This window comes from Aplysia californica, unplaced genomic scaffold, assembly GCF_000002075.1.
Source record: "Aplysia californica isolate F4 #8 unplaced genomic scaffold, AplCal3.0 scaffold00232, whole genome shotgun sequence".
NCBI lineage: Eukaryota > Metazoa > Mollusca > Gastropoda > Aplysiida > Aplysiidae > Aplysia > Aplysia californica.
In genome coordinates, this window is record NW_004797502.1 from 124411 (window position 1) to 144998 (window position 20588).

General features: G+C 38.2%; 2 protein-coding genes across 2 annotated transcripts in view; one reads left to right on the forward strand and one right to left on the reverse strand.

Annotated features, from left to right (window-relative positions):
• LOC101862586 (ribosomal biogenesis protein LAS1L) lies at positions 1 to 17919 on the forward strand. The gene is made up of 14 exons (XM_005099982.3): positions 1 to 39; positions 508 to 599; positions 3341 to 3433; positions 4099 to 4242; positions 5101 to 5173; positions 5613 to 5849; positions 6529 to 6626; positions 7938 to 8023; positions 9322 to 9516; positions 10559 to 10697; positions 11747 to 11883; positions 13025 to 13138; positions 15953 to 16172; positions 17827 to 17919. Exons 1-14 carry the CDS (start codon positions 16 to 18, stop codon positions 17867 to 17869), a joined length of 1695 nt encoding a protein of 564 aa, XP_005100039.1. The 5' UTR covers positions 1 to 15; the 3' UTR covers positions 17870 to 17919.
• Positions 17751 to 20588, reverse strand: part of LOC101862352 (probable spore coat protein DDB_G0283555) — a gene marked incomplete at its 5' end in the record, with an annotated part of 19416 nt that continues 16578 nt past the window's right edge. Inside the window, 2 exon segments of the mRNA XM_005099981.2 lie at positions 17751 to 18616; positions 20217 to 20393. Of these exon segments, the coding sequence (XP_005100038.1) occupies positions 18351 to 18616; positions 20217 to 20393 (443 nt within the window). The 3' untranslated portion in view covers positions 17751 to 18350.

A 20588-nucleotide genomic window follows, 5' to 3' on the forward strand; every position in this document is an offset into this window, starting at 1 on the left:
GAAGTATGTCAAAGAATGAGATTTCAAAATAACAAAAGGGTGAGTATGTAATCACCTTTTTTAAAAATTGTTCACTTGTGGAAGCGGGTTGTTTATTTAGATCTCATCAAGGGGCTTAGAATCTCACCTAGAATCTAAAATTCGGTTTTGTAAGCCAAGCCAACACACTGTGGCCAAACTTACACCATTTCTATACTGTCAAACTGCAGTCTGTCTATGCCCCTAGGCCTTAATTAGACTGGTATTGCCAGTTGCCAGCACGCGTTTTGTTAAAATTATGTAGCCTAGATAGATCTATTATATTTTTTTTTCTTTGTCTTTTTAGAAAACTGCAGTTCAATTTTAAATTATACTCTGCAATATATAAATATTCATTAACTTGTACTTTAAATGATACGGGAAAAAAGTGTAGTAGAGTTAAATACGAAGGCCTGGTCGTTGAATTATCAAATACAATTTTTGATCTCTAAAATCTGGCTAGTTTCATTTCTTATTCTTTTTTTATAGGACAAAATTGTCAGCAGAATCAAGATGGCAGCTCCCTTGATGTCGTTGCCTTCTTCTGGCAGTATCAAGCATGTAGTGCCGTGGCGATCACGGTATGCAATTACTTTTTTGTTTATTTTGATACAATACAGTCGAACCTGTGTAAGACGGCCACGCATTGTCAAGGAGAAAAGTGGCCGTATAAGACAGGTGGCCGTCTTAGGCAGGATTGATTCTCTAGATGGCTGGATTGTACTTTAACTTTAATGTTTACTGGACCACCCATCTCGGTCCGTGAACTACGCACGCCTAGCCTAACTACGCATTTATAGATCTAGTATCTAGTTCTCTACGTGCGGACAAAAGGTAGTTCCGCAGGCGACTTCATGCTTAGCGCAAGCCAGCGGCTAGGCGAGGTGAGCGAGAGGTGGTGGTTGAGGATGGGTAGGCGATTTAACTTTCGTGGACCACCGTGTATCATACCCAACGATAATAAAGAAAACATGCAAATGCAAAATATGAGCGGACTATCATGTTTACGTATCAATGTTGTAACAACAGTGGGGGGTTTCAGGGGGTTAGCCCCTCAGGCAACAATAATTTTAAAACACACACACAGACACACACATATATAGATAGATATATAGATCTAGATTTAGATCTAGATATTGCCCGTGGGTTGATAAAATAAAAGTGTTGGACAAGTGCCAATTTTACAGTCAAATTATATTATTATATCTAATCTAGATCTAGATCTAGATCTAGATTTAAAAAACGCGAGGGGGGGGAAATCCGAAATGGAAAGTGGCCGTCATGGCAGGTTCGACTGTTCTTATTGTGACTTGCATTTATTATTTATAATAAAACACAAACTTTCGTGACGTTTGAGACCAAATTGCGGAGACCAAAATAGCCTGTTGAGTCTGCCATAAAAATAAGACAGGGAAGATCTAGAATCTAGATATATATCGAGATCTAGAATCTAGATCTAGATCGAATATTATCTAACCTTTTATAAATTTTCTTTTATTCCTGACTTGTTAGAAGCTTTATATTGTCAGAATGAAAACAAAACGCCTCTGTCTTTCTACAGGAAGAGGAAGAAAACACTCTCAGGAAACTTTTTTTTCTTTTTGCCTGTGGCTATGCGTACGACCCTCCCGTAAATAGGTTGTTCTTTATATGGATTTTATTGACTGAAGGATTTTTTAACAATTGAAGATTTTTATTATATCAACAATAAATCAATGAAATGATTTCTTCAGCTATCTTTTTTATAGCCAAAGGCATAAAAGATTCTCAGACGAACATGCTAACATCGAAGCATGCGAAGAACCTACTCTTCCTCTACTCTACTTTGTTGTTACTTAGTTCAACTTGAACTGCTTAAAGTTTAAGGTGTATGTTGATGAAGCCTCAAGACGTGTTTTGAAAGTTTGTCCGCTTGTAGTGTCCGGTTTGTAAACAGCAATAATATGTGTGTGGCGTACAACAAAGACTAACTTATTATGTGAACTGGAGGCCCGTATGCATAGACAGGCGCTCCACATTAGGATAATAATGCGTATGCATAGCTCTGCATGGATACGCATAGTAGCCACTTTGTTTCTTTTTTGGCGTATAATTTAATTCATTTGACTCATTTAGTATTTACTGAAGAGGAACAGGGCATAATCTATTATTTTCTCCCATCTTCTCATCAACTGAGATATCGATCGTTGATAGCTCTTTTTCTTCTTGTTCTTTTTTTTCTATTTTATAGATCTGACTTTATGTTAGTCATAAATTGCAAGATTTTGAAATATTTTGATGGGTTTTGTTGGACTAGCCTTCTTGTAGAAATCTACACTTTAAGCTTAATTAATGCATTAATTTTTCTCATGTTTTTACAAACTTGGGGATTTGGGGGGGCGGGGGCATGACCTATGACTAAAAAGATCTTAGTTAGGGTGTACTTTGAGGGGGGGAGGGGGGGGGGGGCGGGGGGGGGCGGTGGTGTATTTCCCTATAATTTTATAATTTGATGGTGATTTGCAAGTAAATTATTATTTGTTGAGATTCTCTTGAAAACAATGAATTTGTGACGGTTTAAGTGGCCTTATCATATGTGTGCCCTGCGGTAAAAAATACAGCAGTTTAGTCCCCTAGTTAAAGCAGTACATGTATGTGGGGAGTAAAGCTAAAAATTTACCTTTTTTCCTAATTAATAGTAAAATAATACTGGCTTTACAAAATAAATGACTGAAAAATATGTCAAAATATTAAATGGCTTGTTGTCATTCATATATACTATGGCACAGGATTAATTGAAATATTTAATGTTTGTTTGGTTCCTTTGTGTATCCTATGCTGCCTAATTGCACTTACTGACACTTGAGAATCCTGATAATCTGCAGCTGTCATTTCCTAAGCAATTTTACTGAGCTACGGATCTTTTCCTTTGACTTTGTTGGGCCACAAACATCTTTGTTACTGGGTGACAAAACAGTCTGGTCTTCAAGGGGGGGAGTCCCCTATGTCTGTTTTGAGCTGGTCAGAAACATTATCGTACAGGCTGTGGAATATCCCAGTGTTATTAAATTACTTATTGTACTTTACCGTTTTGAAATTTGTTTTGTTCGTGTTTTTAATGCGCATTAGGTTTATGCAACTTCTAAATTTTCTGTACGTGAATCTTTAGAAAATAAAAAGAATTCTTTTCATAAGAAAGAATGCTTGGATGAAGGTCTTTAGTATTTTTGTCCTGTTTTGTTTCATGAACTCATTTTAGTTCCTAATTTAAATGTAGTTGAATATGGAAAAAGAAGATTTCATTTTTTAAGAATACATCATTAAAAAAATGTTTGGTTATTAGGCAGGAATTCTTAGGCGTCTATGAGAACCTGTTCAATGAGGATGTGTCTCAACAAAATCAAGCCATCAACAGAATTGCCACTTGGAAGTCAAGGTAGGTCTTATGATTATGAAATTCATATATTTTCTACTGTGTTAGTTAAAATGAAAGCAGTGAGGGTTTGTACTTTGTAGTACATCAAAGTACTTTTTTCCAGGTGCAGTGCTATTGTAAGCAGCAACTGATGTTGTCTAGACTTATAAAAAATTGCAGCAGATATATTATCATGACTGAGAAAATTGTCCTCTCAGAATATGCCAGTGTGAAACAAGACAGCTTCAATACATTAGCTCTAGCCTGTTTTGCACCGAAGCTTTGTTATGCAGTACAAAAGAAGTTGTTGAAAGCAACATTCCATTGGTTTTATATGTATATTACTTGTGAGGCAGCTTGGTAAAATCAGGCGCTCGTCAAAATAAAGAAATCAGAGAAAGGAGTATTCCTCTAGTTTGGAAATTTTTATCGAATTTTTGTTTTTTGGCTTACACCTTTCATGCCCATTAAAGAACTCATTCCGATGTTGATTTTACTGAAAAACTTTGACTAAAGGCATAAAGGATATAAATTTTGTAGTTTCCATGGACACTCAAGCTAAGGACATAACTCAACTTAGATTAGACAGCCATTTTTTCGCTTATTTTACTTCTGAAACCAGGTGACCCTCACCTCCTTAGATTGTTTGTATTTGATGATGATAGTCTACTATTTGTCTTGCTCAGGGCAGGGAACAAGTTGTCTGTGGCTATTGAAAGTTCTGCTCATCTTCTGCAAGTTTGCTTAGACTACAGAACGGCAAAGGCTGAGGGCTCTCTGCAGGAGAAAGACGCCCAGTTGAGGTCCAGCTGTGGCCTTGCACTGATCAGGTTTCACTACTTTTTTTTTTCTGTGAAATGATGTCCTGGGTATTCACATTAATGGTCAAGTACATCTCTTTCGGTACCTATTATATGAATGTAGACTTCTTTTCCTAAGCTCAGCAAATGGTAATGGGATCACTCTTAAGTGTGCTAGATTTGGACTGACAGCGATGCAAAGAGGCTCGTCTCAGTGCAACAGCAAATGATGAAGTGGGTCAACTTTGCCAATCGATAGACGATAGTGGAGCTCGGGAGCAATTCTCTTGAAACAGAGAATGGGATTCTATAAGGAATTAATTAATATTTTCTTGGGTAATAAATGTAGAAAAATTTGTTGAAATATATATCTTTGAAATTTGTTTGTCATCTTGGGGTTTTTTTTTGTCAAGTTGGAGAATGTAGATAAACCTGTAATAGGCTTCGTGACTGATCAATGGGTCAACTCAATGCTCTATTTGCTTAGGTCCCCACGTATAGTGTCAGCAACAGCTACTGTTGAATGTGATTGGGCATAAATTATAGTTTTTATGAAAATGTAGTATTTTGAGTTTGGCTCTGCTTCGTAATGTGTTTTGCGATGAAGATGATGTATATCTTGCTTCTATTTAATGCTGGAATTTTTTTTAACAGAGTCATTATAATTGTGTGTATCCTTTTATATGTATGCTGTGGCTAAAACTCATAATTTGTCAAATTTATAAAGTAAAATTCCTTTTTTTTTTTTCAACAAGTATAGTTCTATTGTGAACATAGTATGGGATATGTGCTTGATATTCAAATTTGACTTTTTTTGGCCCCTATGCTCGTTATTCAATTCATGCGAGATATTTTATTGTTTTACTTTTAACTGTTCTCACTGACCAGGTTTGTGAATCACGTGACAGAAAAGGCTCAGACAAAGGCAGTGGCTCAACCAGTCCATCTTATCGCACGGGAGGTATGTTCATAGAGACATAGAATTTTTTTTATTGTGGCTCTAGTTTGGTGAATAGGAAGCTTTTTTCATCTTATTTTACCAATAGATTACCCGTGAACTTTTATTCAATTAACAAGCCTAGCGATTTGGGTTGGTTTTTTTCGGGGGGAGATGGTTTACCTTTTTTTCTGTATATTATTCTGAGTGTCCAACACTGTAGTATTATGGAAACATTTTGTCTTGGACAAGATTTTGTCACTAATTTCTCTCCCTGCAATGCTAATTTTGTGTTTTTGGATGTCCCGTCCCTCCTTTCCCTGCACCTTAACTCAGTTTTTAAATTTTGGAAAGAAAACACAGATTGATATTTAATATCCTCTGTGATCACAACCGGTCTCTGGAAATTTGTAAGAGTAGCCTATTTTGGTTGACTGATCCCAGAATTTTCTTTTCCTTACAGTTTGGGATTCCTGAATGGCTAGTGAGGATGCGTCACGATGCCACCCACGGGACCATGCCTTGTCTGGACGCCCTGGTGACTGGTGTCAAGTGGGCCCTGGCGTACCTCAACGAGCGCTTCTGGCAGCAACAGCTGGAGGATCAAACGGAGGACAGAGCGACAGAACAACCAGAGAAGAAATTCAAGATGGCTGATGTCCGAACTGCTATGTACGATTTTCAGAAAGCTAGGTATCAGGTGAGAATCGTTTTCCTCTTTCATTTCCTCAGTGGAAAGTGTTTGTGGTCCTGATCCAGGGTGAGAAAAGCATTGATGATAATTATGATTTCCTTAGTTGAAAGTTTTTCCATCTCAGTTTTATGAGTGTGAATTTTTGTTAAAATAGTGTGTATTTGGTATTTGGTTATGTGCATAGAGCTTACTGTTGAGAGAGAATTTACGCTATACAAATGCTATATTTTATTATTATTATTATTATTATACATTGTATTGACATGTTTCTAACGGTTTTTCAAGAAGACTAGAGAGAGAATTGAGGGTAGTATTGCCTCCTATACGACACAATTATTCAAAATGTAGACGACAGATTTTGTCTGACTTTATGCTTTGCGTCACATCAACTTGTTTTTGATCATTTGTCAACAAAAGTGTAAATTTTTTTTTTTTTTTTTTGAAGGAAGAAAGCCCACCTGATCAAATAATTTTTTAAATTGTATAATGGTAGTTTGAGTACATTGACTTAATATGAAGAGGAAGGATACTTTTGTGCTTGGCCTGTCACATTATTAGAGATTAGACTACTGTTCACTTTTCTCTCATTGTTCTGACTGACTTTTTGTAGACTGTTTTACAGAAGAAAAGTAAATTAGAAACTTTTTCTTACTTTGAAATTTTCAATACTTTGCTTTCTTCAAAGGAGCTAAACTCAGGGACTGATGAAGAGAAGAAGGAAAAGGAGAAAGAACACCAGAACAACATCTTGCAGACTTTACAGTCATACCTCTCTCGTAACAGGTGCGCTGTGCATCACAGTAAAGTACAGTGGAGTCCACTTAAATCTAACACATTTAATCCGAAAAGAGCAGTAAAACTTAAATAAAATTTAAAAAACTCAATTTTTTCTTCTGTTAGAGCAACCTTTCTAAACCGAAAACATGGCTAAGCTGAAGAACATTGGCGTACCCCCCTGATGTTAGTTTAAGTGAACTCCACTGTCCTGTAGCATTTATAACATCCATCAGCATTTCTCATTCCAAGTTACGGAAATAGATATCTGTCAAATCTAGTGATGTATATTCATGGACAAGTCTTCACTATTAGCACCACCGTCATTGAAAGATAACATTGTTGAAAAAGATTTATTATCTTGTCATTTCAAGGTGGATATTTTTTGTCTGATTTTAACGAAGAAGATTTCACTGGACAGACTCCCTTCCACTAACTATCCAAAAGTAGTCTCACATTCTGTCTGTTAGAAGAAAAAACATAGTTTTTGCTGTGAAAACCAAGTGAGCCTGTTGTATTTTGGGACAAGTCAAGGAGACAATGTTCTTGTTCAATAACCAGTCTATCCGTTATCTTTGATTGATCACATGAAATGTTTTGCCTTTATTACTGCAAAAATGTTGCTACTCTTTCGTTTGAAACGTGCCACTTTCGAGAGATAGATATCTTGATGATGAAGTGTTGGATAGGATCCTTGATTCTCACCTAGATTATGATCATAGTGATTCTTATACAGCTATTGACAAAGAAAGTGACAACGAAGAGAAAAGGGAGAACAGTGAATATACTAATTCCCCAGTTAGTAACGTGTAAGGAGGGCATGCAGCTCTTGATCTCCTGTTTACAAATGTTTTTGGCATTGAGGTCTACCTGGCCAATGAAGACAACAAGTTGGAGTTACATTTTTATATAATTTATTTAGTAACAATAAGGTTTTTAAAAAAATCTCCTTTAAGATTGATTTAACAGTTTTTCTTATGTTAATACTTTTTTCCTGAACAGATCCTATTGTATGTAATTTTTTAAAAATTGGTATGTATGGGAGGGCGCTCAGCACTAAATGAGTTTAGAAGGAGATCTTTTGTCATTTTGATAATCTTATTTCCTTTCTTTTGTTTCCCCACTCCTCCTGCTGCCTTACTTTACAGATGGACATGGAAACTCCTCATGATAAAGTAGTTCTCCTATGAACACCAATCATAATGTGGGAAAGAGCTAGACAGTTTTAGCTCATGGAATGTATTGATTATGAAATATGTCATTGTTCTTTTGTAGTTAACGCCTGTTTTTTTTTTTTCCCTTTGTCCATTTTCTTGGCAGGCTACAGTTCATCAAGTGTTTTCTGGAAGATGGCATCTTGATCTCTACTGAGGAGCAGCTAGCTGCCTTTGGAGTACAGACAGAAGGTGAGTTACTTGTTGATTTAGGGGGGGGGGAGCGGCACCCCGAAAGTCCCGATTCGGCTCAAAACAATGGATTTTAAGTTGTAGGCAGTTTTAGTTTCTTCAGCCTCTCTTACAACTCTTTCATCACATAAGAACCCCCGAAAGCCTTATTTCTTCTCATACCGGGCATGTTTGTCACAACCATTTCGTCATAAAGTCAATCTTTTACTTTTCTTTGTCGCCCGCTTTCTCGAAATGTGGTTTTTCTATATCTACTTTTTTAATAACTCCACCATTTTTCATCCAATCTTCGTGAAATTTTCACAGAATGAAGAAAAGATGTAGTGCTAAACATTTGTGTGATGAATTTTTGATATATAGAATCATTTTTTGTTGGTGGTGTTTGGAGTGTGAATTTTCACGGATTTTTTGCAAGAGTGAATACAACCTTAGGAAAAAATTCATTAAAAATGTTCTAGTACGCTTAAGGAAAATTCAACACGCAGATTTGTAGATTTATTGTTTGTCAAGATGCATGCAAAGAAAACCAGTTTATTTCCATAAAAAAATAAGTGTGGTATTAATTACGCAAGACTTGTCAACAAAATCCAATATGGCGCCGTATCCATGGAAATAATTTTTTTTTCTCAAATTTTATTGCGGATTTTAAGACTTCTTACTATGCTTGTTATCATCATCATCATCATCCATTTTTGTTATATGTGTGAAATTTGGTACCATTTGATAAACTAATACTAATAACTCATTACACTCGGAGCGACGACTGCATCTCTTGCCGTATAGCATTTGCTCTTTAACCGGGCAACGATTCATATTCTTAGTCTTGTTTATAATTTTCATCCTTTCTCTCTGCTGTCGCAAACTATTTTTACAGTCATGCAATTCTTCAAATTCAGTAGTGGATGGGTGAAAAGCTCCATTGGCAGGTATTACTCTTTTTTCCTTTGTTGTCTCTGCCTGTCTTTCTGACTTTTTCCCTACATCTAAAGACCATTGTGGTATCGATGTACTCATTGTCAGCAAGCTCTTCAACTGTCCTAAGCTGAAAAAGCAAAATTTTAAAGGAGAAAGTGAGAAACTTTCATTTCCTTAGAAAATTGTCCCTACGTTACGTATCTTTTCTAGTTATTTCAACATTTAGGATTTGAATTTCAACGAAATAGTTCTTGAGCACCTGCAATTGATACCACAGATTAAAAAACCACAATAAAATATTTTAAAAATTTGGGCATGGAACATCTGAACATCTGACTAACGTTATGCTGCAGTGACCCTACTAATTTCCAATTTTCCCACAGACCTTTTGGCCCACTCTCCGCCCACAATGCCTGTAGAAGTGACTGAGTTTTGGCGACCCTTGCTGCAGAAGTTGTACAGTTCAGGGGCCCTCCCCCTGCTCATGAACACGGCTTTGTTCTCGACCACGCCAGAGCCGGGACTCCGGAACTACCAGCTCGTGGCATGGCTTGTCTACTTGCTGTCTCAGAGTACAGGTGACATTGAGACCGTTTCTTTTTTTATGTAAACAGAAATTGTTTTTTGTTATCGGTACAGAAACACATCAGGGTTTTTTTTTTCTATCTATTTATTTATTTTTTTTTTCACTTACAGGGAAAGTTTGTTCCTTCATGACGTTAGTGAAATATATAGCCATATACTTTTACATTGTAATGATAACAGTTCATCCATCAGTTCCTGACAATGACCAGCCTATCAAAGGAGGTGATTATTTCTTTGAGAGAAATAGAAGAAATAAATGAAATAAAGATGAGGGTGATTTATGGCTTCTGCTATGGCCAATGAGAGCAGTTCTGGCAGTTAAGAGTTTGTTACATTTTAGCTTATAAAAGTTTCATTTTCACTTATGGATGTGCTATGCAGCTTGTACGCTTCTCTCTTGGCTGCAGCATTTCTAATTCATGAAGTCTCTTATGGTTTGCTTCTCTTGTACTTTCCTATACAACATCACTTATCTCATTCAGTCACAGACACACTGTTGCTAGCCGCTGCTGTAGTTGCACAACGATTCTCCTCTGTCGTGACTCACTCTGTATCTTTTGAATGCTAGTCTGGTTCTGAAGGGATTAGAAAATACAAATGAATTTTCTAGACTGAGGAACATTTTATTATCCTGTGTGCTTTGAGTGATTGTTGTGGCATCAGTAACCAATAATCTCATGGCTTGCTTACTGGACAAGCAACTACATTGTCGCCGGTTGGAATTAATTGTCTAGGCCAGCCATTCATTGGAAAGGCATGTTCCTCACTTTGGTCTATATGTTAATATTTGTTGAGCACCAGTGAAAATGATAGTTTGCCCCAAATGTTTCCTGAGAAGCTAAGATTGTTTAGGAAGGTTACAAGCTCTTTAGATAAGATAACCAAACATTGTGAAATGCGTGCAGATTATTTGGTAACTCAGATATACTTTTTATGATGCAGTGTATCATTATTTTTGTTGTTATTATTACTATTGTCTCTATTATTATTATTATGATTATTATCATGGTATATTTTTTATTTTCTTGAATCCAGATTCCACCCTCAAAGGCAAACGGAAACGAAGGAGGAAAGAAGAAGACCTTGTCAAAGGCCCCATGCAGATTCCCAAGAAGACACTTCTGGCAGCCTGTCTGCAGAACGTCAACTCCTATTCCATCCACTTGTTCAAATAGTAGGTCTCACACCACAGTCTAGCATGCACACAGCGAAAAACACACATTTAACGAACAGACACACAGCAAAGAGACTTTAAGGTCCCAAATTTTTCGGTACAGGCCTACATGTAATTTTTTTGTATTCACAACGTGTACAAAACGAAATCCCTACGTAATCAAAAGATTTCCATGTCCCAGGGATTTGCATTGAGCTCTGTTTGAGGTCTCACTGTTTAGGATGTTGTTTTGTTTTGTTTCTTTTTGTTCATTTGTTTGGCTGACAGAGAAAGTCTGTGGGTGGTTGGCGGGTGCTCTGGTGTGGTTTGCTTCTTCTTTCCTATCAAACATCTATCATCCTTATCTCCCCTTCATCTTTTTTATGTTTGTTACTCTCTTGTAACAGCTCTAATCTTCTGGCGCTCATATGACCTTATGCAGTTGCGAGCGCCGAAAAAACCCTACTAAACTAAAACTAAAAAAGAGAAAGTCTTGAAGTGTATTCTATTTCTCAGGGTGTCCAGTAAGGTCACGAAGTTGTTAAAAAAAAAGTAATAAATTCTGAGCCCTGATCGTAAAGATCGTAAATGTTAGTGAATGTGCTGTGACGGTAGTAAACAGTTGTAAATTAAACCTGCGTATGGAGTAAAGAACCCTGCTGGACCTTTCAGTGAACAGAGTCATAGCTACAGTACTCAGCGATTACTAAGGTCAGTAAGTTTATTTTTTTCCGGTCGTGATTATGATATTCGTTCTGCTTTTCCTCGTCCTAGAGTGTGTTTCATGGGAACAGGCGGTTATTGTGGCAGGCGGAAGTGTATGTGTGACACCGAGACTCAATGAGGAAAATCAAGATGTTCTTTGGCTTTCGTTACCACCCAGAAATTTGCCAGCGATAGTCTGATATATGGGGTGCCCATTACGGTGCATCATATACACATATATATGGGAGAACGCGCTGTCATTGTTATGTAACATGCCCCTGGAAAATTGAGAAGCCAGGTTGGCAGTCACCCTGGTTCATATTTTAGATTTTATTGGGTTTTTTGTTTTTCTTTCTGTCCATCAGTTTGGCTGACAGAGAAAGTCTTGGTGCTTCAGTATATGAGAAGCTGATGAAACTGCTGGATATCAACTCGGTGGCTGCCGGTGGAGAAGGAGCCTCGGACGAATCAGACACTGACAACACCGTCTACACTGTCGAAGGTAGAGTAGAAACAAGTCTGAAGTTGAGCTTTTTTTTTAGACTTTATTTTATTTTATTTTAAAAAATTATTTTTGGGTGTGTTTGTTCTTTTTTTTTTTTTTTTCTTTTTGCTGTATGCTGCAGTTTCTGGGACATTGGTGGGTGCACTGGTGTGTTTTGCTCCTTCTTTCCTATCAAACATCTATCGTCCTTATCTCCCCTTCTCTTTTATGTATTACAGTCTTGTAACACCTCTAATCTTCTGGTGCTCATATGACCTTGTGCAATTGCGAGTGCCGTAAAACATCTACTAATACTAAAACTGGGACACTTAAATAGACATGTGGGCCTTGAACATCTAGCTCTCTGTGGTGAAATTGGAGGTAAATGAGGCTAGAGTAGACCCAGAGAAAATTACTTGGAAAGCCCACACAGATGGGTGGGAGACAGGAAAATCAAGATGGTATAGCTTTTTTGAGGACATCTGACAAAGCAATGAATGGCGAACTATGATCGCTTTGGTCTGTCTCAGATCTGGCACTCAATAATTGTACTGCAGGAACATTTGTGTGGCATCATGATGAAATTAGGCGCTCTTGAAAATAATAAAATCTAAGGAACCCAACATTTTTTCCTCCTTGTGGGTAATTTTTATTGAATTTTTGTTTTAGGCTCAGTATCTTTCCTGCACATTCAAAAACACTTCTGTGTGGATTTTACTGAAAATTAGGAAAAAAAACAGTTCTATCATTATTATTAATTTTTTCAGCACGTCATCATCCCCCATATTGTGTATCACCGCAGTTTATTTATCATGGAATGATTGTACAACACTGAAAGACCAGGTTCAAATCCAAATTTAACAGTTTTCTGTTGCACTTAAAAGAGGGACGTCTTTACTGAATTATTGACAAAAAATACTCATGTCTGCTTGACTAAAGTGACATCAGGCCTGAATGACATGTACAGTCCCCTGTCTGTTTTGAACAAAATGCACAATACTTGACAATAACTACATTAATTGAAAATGACTTAAAGCCGTCCTTCCTAAAAGTGCAGGGTAGCAATGACATGTTTGTGACAAACGTTTTTTTACTCTCCGTATTCAGTTGTTGTCTCCTATTTTTTCATAACTGAAACTTTTTTTTTTTACTTCCCCAGACCTGAAGTCGGAGAAGTTGAAGAAAGTCCGTGGAAAAACTGAGCCACCCCCCTCTGTGGAAAATGTCCAAAACAGCATAGAGAAACAGGACATTCCTTGGACCATTTGCACAGGTCTGCTGCTGCTGAAATTTATTTATTTAACACTGCATCGGAGATGCCAAACTGGTGACAATTGTGTAGCATTTAGACTCTTTGTTGTCACATGCAGGAGACCTGAGTTCTATCCCGGAGTGGGGAGAAATTTTTATCGAGCATCTCAGTCTTTCTGCTGGAGTTTTGTATCCCTCTCAGCCTGGGTTGGCCCTGACAGGCACGGTTGGATGTCCGCCTCCTAAATGATCTAAAATGTGTGGACGAGGGATTAATACTGAAAACACCTTTTTTTTTTTAAAATAAGGGGGGGAGTGAGGGTGCTGATTTTTCTGGAATAATTTCCTGCATGCATTTGCATGTAAACTGCACTGGGTCTGTTACGGTCACCTGTGGGAAAGTTGTCATCATTAGCACTATATAAGTTAAGGGCTTCATTAATGTGAATTTGTTGTTTTAGATTTAGAATGAATAAAAAAATTCAAAGTAAAGTCCTACTTTTGGCCTATCTGATGATATTGGATGTAAGGTTCAACTTGACAAAACGAGTGAGCTACTGTCAGAAAACATTATTTCTGCTAGTATCTTTTCTCTCCAATACAAAAAATCTGACCATTTTTTCCTAATATTAACTGTAGAACATGACTATAATGGCACCTGCTGCAGCAGGACCTTACCGGAATCCCCCCTTTTTTTTTTGTCTGTATAAACTTAATTAACTGTGCTTGGGTTTAACAGGGCACGGAGAGGCCGGAATTTGGATACAGCGGGAGAGATCGAGCAAGCTCTAGCTAGGGGAAGGAGGTTGGGGGGTGGGGGGGGGGGGGGCTGTAGGTGGGCTCCAAACAGGTAGTCAACGGTGTGGCGGTGTGATTGGTTAGTCCAGTGATGAGTATCAGATGAGTGAGGTGGGGCAGGCAGCAGAGAGAAATGGAGCGGAGAGGCGCGTTACATGGTGAGCCACTCCAAAAGTGATGTGCCAAAGCTAGAGGTGTGCGAGTAACGAGTCCAGGCTCGAGTACTCGAGTAATACATGCGGCGAGTCCAGACTCGAGTCACAAGTAAATTACTCGAGTAAGGACTCGAGTAAGGACTCGAGTCTGTAGGAAAAAAGGAGAAAAATTTGGTTTTTTAAAAAGTTAAGAATTGATAAAAGAAAAATTCTGATAAGCAATTTTTTAAAACTGAAGGAAAAGGAACCAAAAAAAAAAAAATACCCCTTCCCCAAAGGAAAAAACCGAAACCCCCCCCCCAGAAAAAAGCAAAAAGGAAACCACTGTTAGAAACCCACGATGACCAATCAAACTTCTTTCTTTTATGAAGTGCATTGTCTGAGGTTTACAGATTGTGTACATTTTATTCTTACTGTTGTAACAAAGAATTATTTTTAAAAAATAAAAAATAAGATAAGATAAGATGAAGACTACCTCTATTCTAGCTTAGTTGTTATACAGTTGTAAGCTTCTCACTCACCCGGGGTGAGAGAGCGAGCCTTTTGGCTATTCTCTTCATGTGTGCGTTTACCGTGATGTGATACCCAGTGTAAACCACAGAATTCTAGATCTACACTTTAAAAAAAATTGAATTCTGTCGTGTAAACAAATGTTCCAGTCCTCTTGTGTTAAAAACATGCAATTTTATCTGCGGGCATTGAAAGAGAGAGAGAGAGAGAGAAGTAGCCTAGATATAGCGAGAACTTCTGGGCAAAACAAAATGCCGATTAGGGTAGTTCGGCTCTATTCTAAAAGTGAAACAGCCGTAGCATCATTGTAGACCACCAATTAGTTTTACTTTTGTGTTATAATATCATTTTTTTAAAAAGGGGTTTGTCTATTTAATCATCCTCACTGATAGGAAGTATTCAGAAATTAGGAACACCCGGTTTTGTTTCACAGCGGGTGAGAATAGCCAACACTGGCTAGTCTCACCCGGGGTGAGAGGTCGATCACATTTTTATTCTCACCTGGGGTGAGAATAGCCACTTCCTAAGATAAAATAAAATAAATACGGTATAAACAGCATATGTCTAGAATTGCCATAAGCCTACTCAAGCTCCCTCCTAGGAAGGCACTCTATTTTCTGTCCGATATTCAACAAAACCTTTTTTGAAACCCACTAAAATTCCCTTTCGGGATACTATTACTCGAGTAATAACTCGAGTCTTAAGAGCCGTGGGACTCGAGTAATTACTCGAGTAATTACTCGAGTCCAGAGCAGATACTCGAGTCTGGACTCGAATCTTAATATGCTGGACTCGCACACCTCTAGCCAAAGCCCAAAGCCAAGGCAGGCAAAAAGACAGTAAAAGAAAAGGAGAGTGTGTAGTGTGTGATTTTTTGGTTATTCTCCTTTGCATTCCTATAGAGGGAACATGCCTGCAGGGGGATTTTTCTTCTGGAACTAAAAGTCCGGCTATACCCATGTTGTACTGCAGCTTTTTCTCTTCCTGATGTAAATTGACATGATTTTCAACTGTGAAGAATACATGTGTTTTTTGGCCAAAGAGTTTTCAGGGCAACAATCTTATACTTTATGCTCAAGTTTAACTCCAGTTGACATTGTTTACAGGGTTCACCTTATACTAAACTTTCCAAAATTTTCAATTCGTTTCATTTTTAATCGTTGCATGTAGCAGTCACGATCAACATTTGTCTTATGCCCGTCAAGGTTTGCATAGTTGGCAATATAAGATTGACGGCCGTAATGGTTTACGAGGTGGCAGCATAAAAGAGATCAATAGTTTGGCAAGTAAGCAATGTTAAGAAGTTATTGTACAATGCTTTCATATGCACAAGAGTTGTTTTTTAATTTAATCTTCTTTTTCTCCTTTCCCAGATATCATCGACTGGTCCACTGTTCCATTTGGAGTCATTCCTGATCCCGCTAGTCTTGAAAATGAAGCAGACGGCCCTGATGGTGACGTGGAAAGCCACAGAGAGGATCATGTCAGTGATAATGAAGATGATGAAGAAGAAGATGACAGCAAAGAATACAGGGGGGAAAAGAAGAAGAGAAGACAATCAGCGACGGGGGAGAATGATGATAAAACTGTCAGGTAACGTTATGTCTAAAATTTGGTCTTTTCCTGTTGTTTCTAGCACTCTATTCGCATAACTTTTCAACGAACTCTCTGTGTTATAAAAATATGGATGTTTTTATGATCCCATCAAAACGATTTATATAATTTTGGAGGCGGGCTTAGATCCTACCTGTCAAGAGAGGGATACAACGTCCCAGCAGAAAGACCAAGCTACTCCTTGAAAATTCTCCCACACAGGAAACGTCCTCAGGTCTTTTGAGTGCTATGGCAAAGCACTTAAAACCACTGCACCACAGATGTCAGTCTACTATGCTGGAATCTTCAATAGTCCTCGTTCTTAGCTGCAAATACTTTGTGCTCTTTCCTACCCTCAACTCAGTGTTTACAAAAAAATATTGGCTTTGGTCTCCAGGCTGCTTTTCGAGTGTACTGTTTGATGTCCGAAGAGAGGTTTTCCCTTTTCTTTGACGATACAACCTAAACACTTGACTGTTGTATTTTCTATTTTGCTGGTTCAGTTATTTGATTGTGGTTAATAAACCCTTTGCTGTTGCTCTTCTTTCCATGTTGATATGATATATACCCTAGCTGTTCTCCTGTGCACTTTCTGAAAATTGCTATTCAGTTAGCTTATTTGTCTTTCAGGGATAGGGGCTTGCCATTAACTCATTTGAAATCATGCTGAACTATGATGTAAATGACCCTGGTTTGAATCCTAACCGTGGTGATATTGAATATGGATTGTTTTTGGAGTTTTCAAGGCTTCTCAGCTATTTGGCTTCTTTCCTGTTACTTCAAAAGTGTTATGATATTGAAAGGAGGGGGGGGGAGGGGGTTGAGGTTACACGCGACACATGCCATAGCAGAGTAGGTTAAGAAAATGAAACAGCACCAAAAAAACACAACCTACACCCATTTGTTATTTGCCCTTTGCTGAATTTGTTGGAGGAAGATATTCTTGTACATTTCTTTTTTTTTAATCATTACTACTTTATGATATTGTACCATACTTGGAAATGACAAAGCAAATACACTCACCAAAAGGGGATCTAGACAGGAACAACCCAACACTCCAACTTCATACAACACTGCAAAACAAATCATTAAAAGCAACAGCAAAAAAGATTGGATGAACAGATGGGCCTTGGGAAAGACAGGCAGAGCAGTTTTCAAACAATATGACTACAACAAAACAAAATGACAATATCAACCACCTTCAGAGAAAGAAACAGACTACGATCTTCCGCCTACGAACAGAACATATACAGCTGAAATTTCACTTGAACAGAATAAAACCAGAACTTCCCCAATGTGTCCCTTGTGTGACTATGCATATGAGACAGTGAAACATCACCTTTTCCACGGTTCAGCCCTAAATGACATCAGAGCTACTCTTCTCCCTCCGAGACCTAACTTTGACAACACACTCTACGGAGCATTACAGCAACTGCAACAAACCTGCACTTACACTACTTGGCATTGGACAGAAGGGTGAGAACCCAGCTGTTCCTAGATCGATAACAACAACAACAACAACAGCAACATGATATTGTACAGGAACTTGTAAAAAGAAAAATTAAGAATACATGAAAATCTATTTCCACATTGTCTTTTATTCTTTTTGTTTGTGCTTCGTTTTGTAATGCGAATACATTTTTTTTTTTCACAGCCCCAAGAGGTCAACCTACGTTGTGAAGGAAGATCTGTTGTGAGAAGTACGAAGGACTGATTCTTATTAAGAAAATAAAACATCTTATATGACAAAAAGAACTCCTTTTTCTTGTACTGTGTTGCTCCTACTCCTAGCAACACAACAGTTTTTTTCCTTGTTTTTTCCTCTCAAAAATGTAAATCTTTTGCCAACATCTCAAACTCCAGTGGACAGCAGATGACAGAGCTACTTGAAAGTAAGAAAGCACAGAAATTTTTGGTTGATTACATACAGCTGTACATTGTGTGGGATTTGATATTTGTCACTATGATTAATCGTGCTTCTCTTACTAGCAGAGGTTTTTGTGCGAAGACTTTGATAAATAATCTCAATCACCTGCCTGTTATGTACAATCTACTGTTGTTATGGTGTTTTTTCTGGGAAGGATGGAGATCGTTTGACTTCTTTGAAATATTTGCTTTGGTTTTCTTTGTGTTCGTTTTTTGGGGGGGTATATTTTTTTTAATTTAGAAAAACCATTATTAAGTACAAAAGTTATAAAGTCGCATCATAAACGTGATGTATGTGTTTCGCTTGCATAGGTTGGGGTCTTCTTTCAGCTGTACGTGCACAGGGTTCATGCAGCGGCCAATGAAACGCGTCATGCCGGGGGTTTTGTTTTGGTAGCAGCAGCGTTCTTTGGCTTCACAGTCTGCGTCAATCTCACACTTTTTGTAGCTGAGGCTGAAGTCGATCATAAAGGCCATGGGACACTCTCCAGGTTTGGGAATGGGACTGACTCTGGCCTCTGAAAAGAGAAACAAATTAATGTTCTTCCGAAAGGGGATTCTCTTTGACAGAACGAGAATTTGTTTATTTTATCTCAAGCCATATACAGTCAATCCTGCTCTCTAAAGACCTCCTGTCCAATAGAATCACCTGTTCAAATGACAACTTCCCTTTCCCCCTCCCCCTTGCATTTTTTCTTTATAATAATAATGACCTGTCCAAACATCCACCTGTTCGAGACAATTACTTTTCTCCTCTGCTATAGGTGGCCGTCTTAGATCATTTTAACTGTATCTCTTTCTCTTTCTGAGCCTATCTACAATGTATCATTGATTTCTGGAGCTGAGCCCATGCCAGTCCGTGATCTGTGGTCAGTATGGTATTATGATTATCTACCCTGCAAAACAGACCCTTTTTTAAAAAATGCGTGGACCTATTCTTGGGTGCACAGTTCTGTCCCCGTCGTTTTATGCAAGAAAAATTCTGAAATTATGCAAACTGGGCCCAAAAATGTGAAATTTTGCGATTCTGTTAATTTTAACAAAGAATGATAAAGGAAAATAATCTGAATATATGCGAAAAATTATCAAATTTTGCTAAATTATGTGGGGTGCTTAAAACCCCAGGGACAGATAGTTGGAGAGACTTTTTGACACCATCATCTAATATTTTTTCTCTTCAAATATAATATTATACCATTAAAATTGACAGAGCTGGCCATTTGATGTCGAGAAAAAAAAAGCTTGTCTGAGACACATGGATGTCTTGGACGGTGTCATTATAATTACTAGCAAACTACGGAGAAATAGTGGTTTACCTTGTGCTTCTTGTGTGCACTCCTTTGTTGAGCACATACCAAACTGTAGGACTAAAGAAAGACAGACACTCTCTAATTCACTTTCTGCCTTCACTTTCAAATAGGTTTCGATAGATCTAAACACATGCGGGTCGTCGGCATGTAAAACATGGATATCATAGCGAATCAAATGTGGGTCAATCAAAAACAGGTCTTCCAGTCCCATTATGGCAGAAATGCAGGTTTCTACGGCAATGTGATAATTATTTCAGAAACTGATTCAATTAAACAGCGCTTATCAAGCTTCTAAAATAGCCCCACGCGTGACAATTGCCTAACGTTTGTGTAATGTGTATTTTTCCAAAACGATTGATATTGTTACAAAAAAGCCTTTTTGGGCAAAACTTTGGCCCCACCTTTTATCATAGTATGATATTTTCAAAGACACAAAGACGGGCATCTGTGTAGTGATTATGTGCTGTGCATGAAACGTCAGTTGAATTCTCAAGTGGGAGGACATTTTTATCGAGTATCTGTGTCTTTCTGCTGGGATGTTGTATCCCCGAGCTGAGGGTTGGAAGCTCGCTTCCTGAATGATCTGTCTTCCTCAGATTAACCCTGTACTTTACAGGAAACTTGTTTAGTTTCCTTGAACTTTGTTCTACAAAAATTTGTTTAGAATGAGGGTGAGACGAGTTTTTTTGTGCTTTTTTTTTTTGGGGGGGGGGGGGGTTGGTGTGTTCGATGCCTTTTTTTTGGGGGGGGGGTGTTGTTTTGTTTTTGTTTTCCACATTCAAAATTTTGATCTCTGGTTTCCACTCACGCGAATACTGCCAGCAGCATCTGTTGACGCCCTGCTTCATTCCGGCACAGATGGTGTTGTCGGGACAGCGGCTCTTCAGACAGCTGAGCTCCCCTTGGCGGTCAGTCCTCAGCACAGGGTAGCCGGCCGTTGTCGGGTCCATCAGGCCGCATGTGTTGTCGTACGACACACTGACTTCTGCTCCGGAGGGGGGAGGGGATGGGGATAATTTGAGGAGGAGCGGAGGAAGAAAGGATGGGGTGAGGGAAAAGGGAGGGGTGATAAGAGAATTTAATTAGAGACGACTGGCGGTGTGGAAGACTGGTGATCTACATCTCTTTAGGATTTTAGGATTGTCCTAGTTACTAAAATATTAGGGAGTGCTTATTTGGG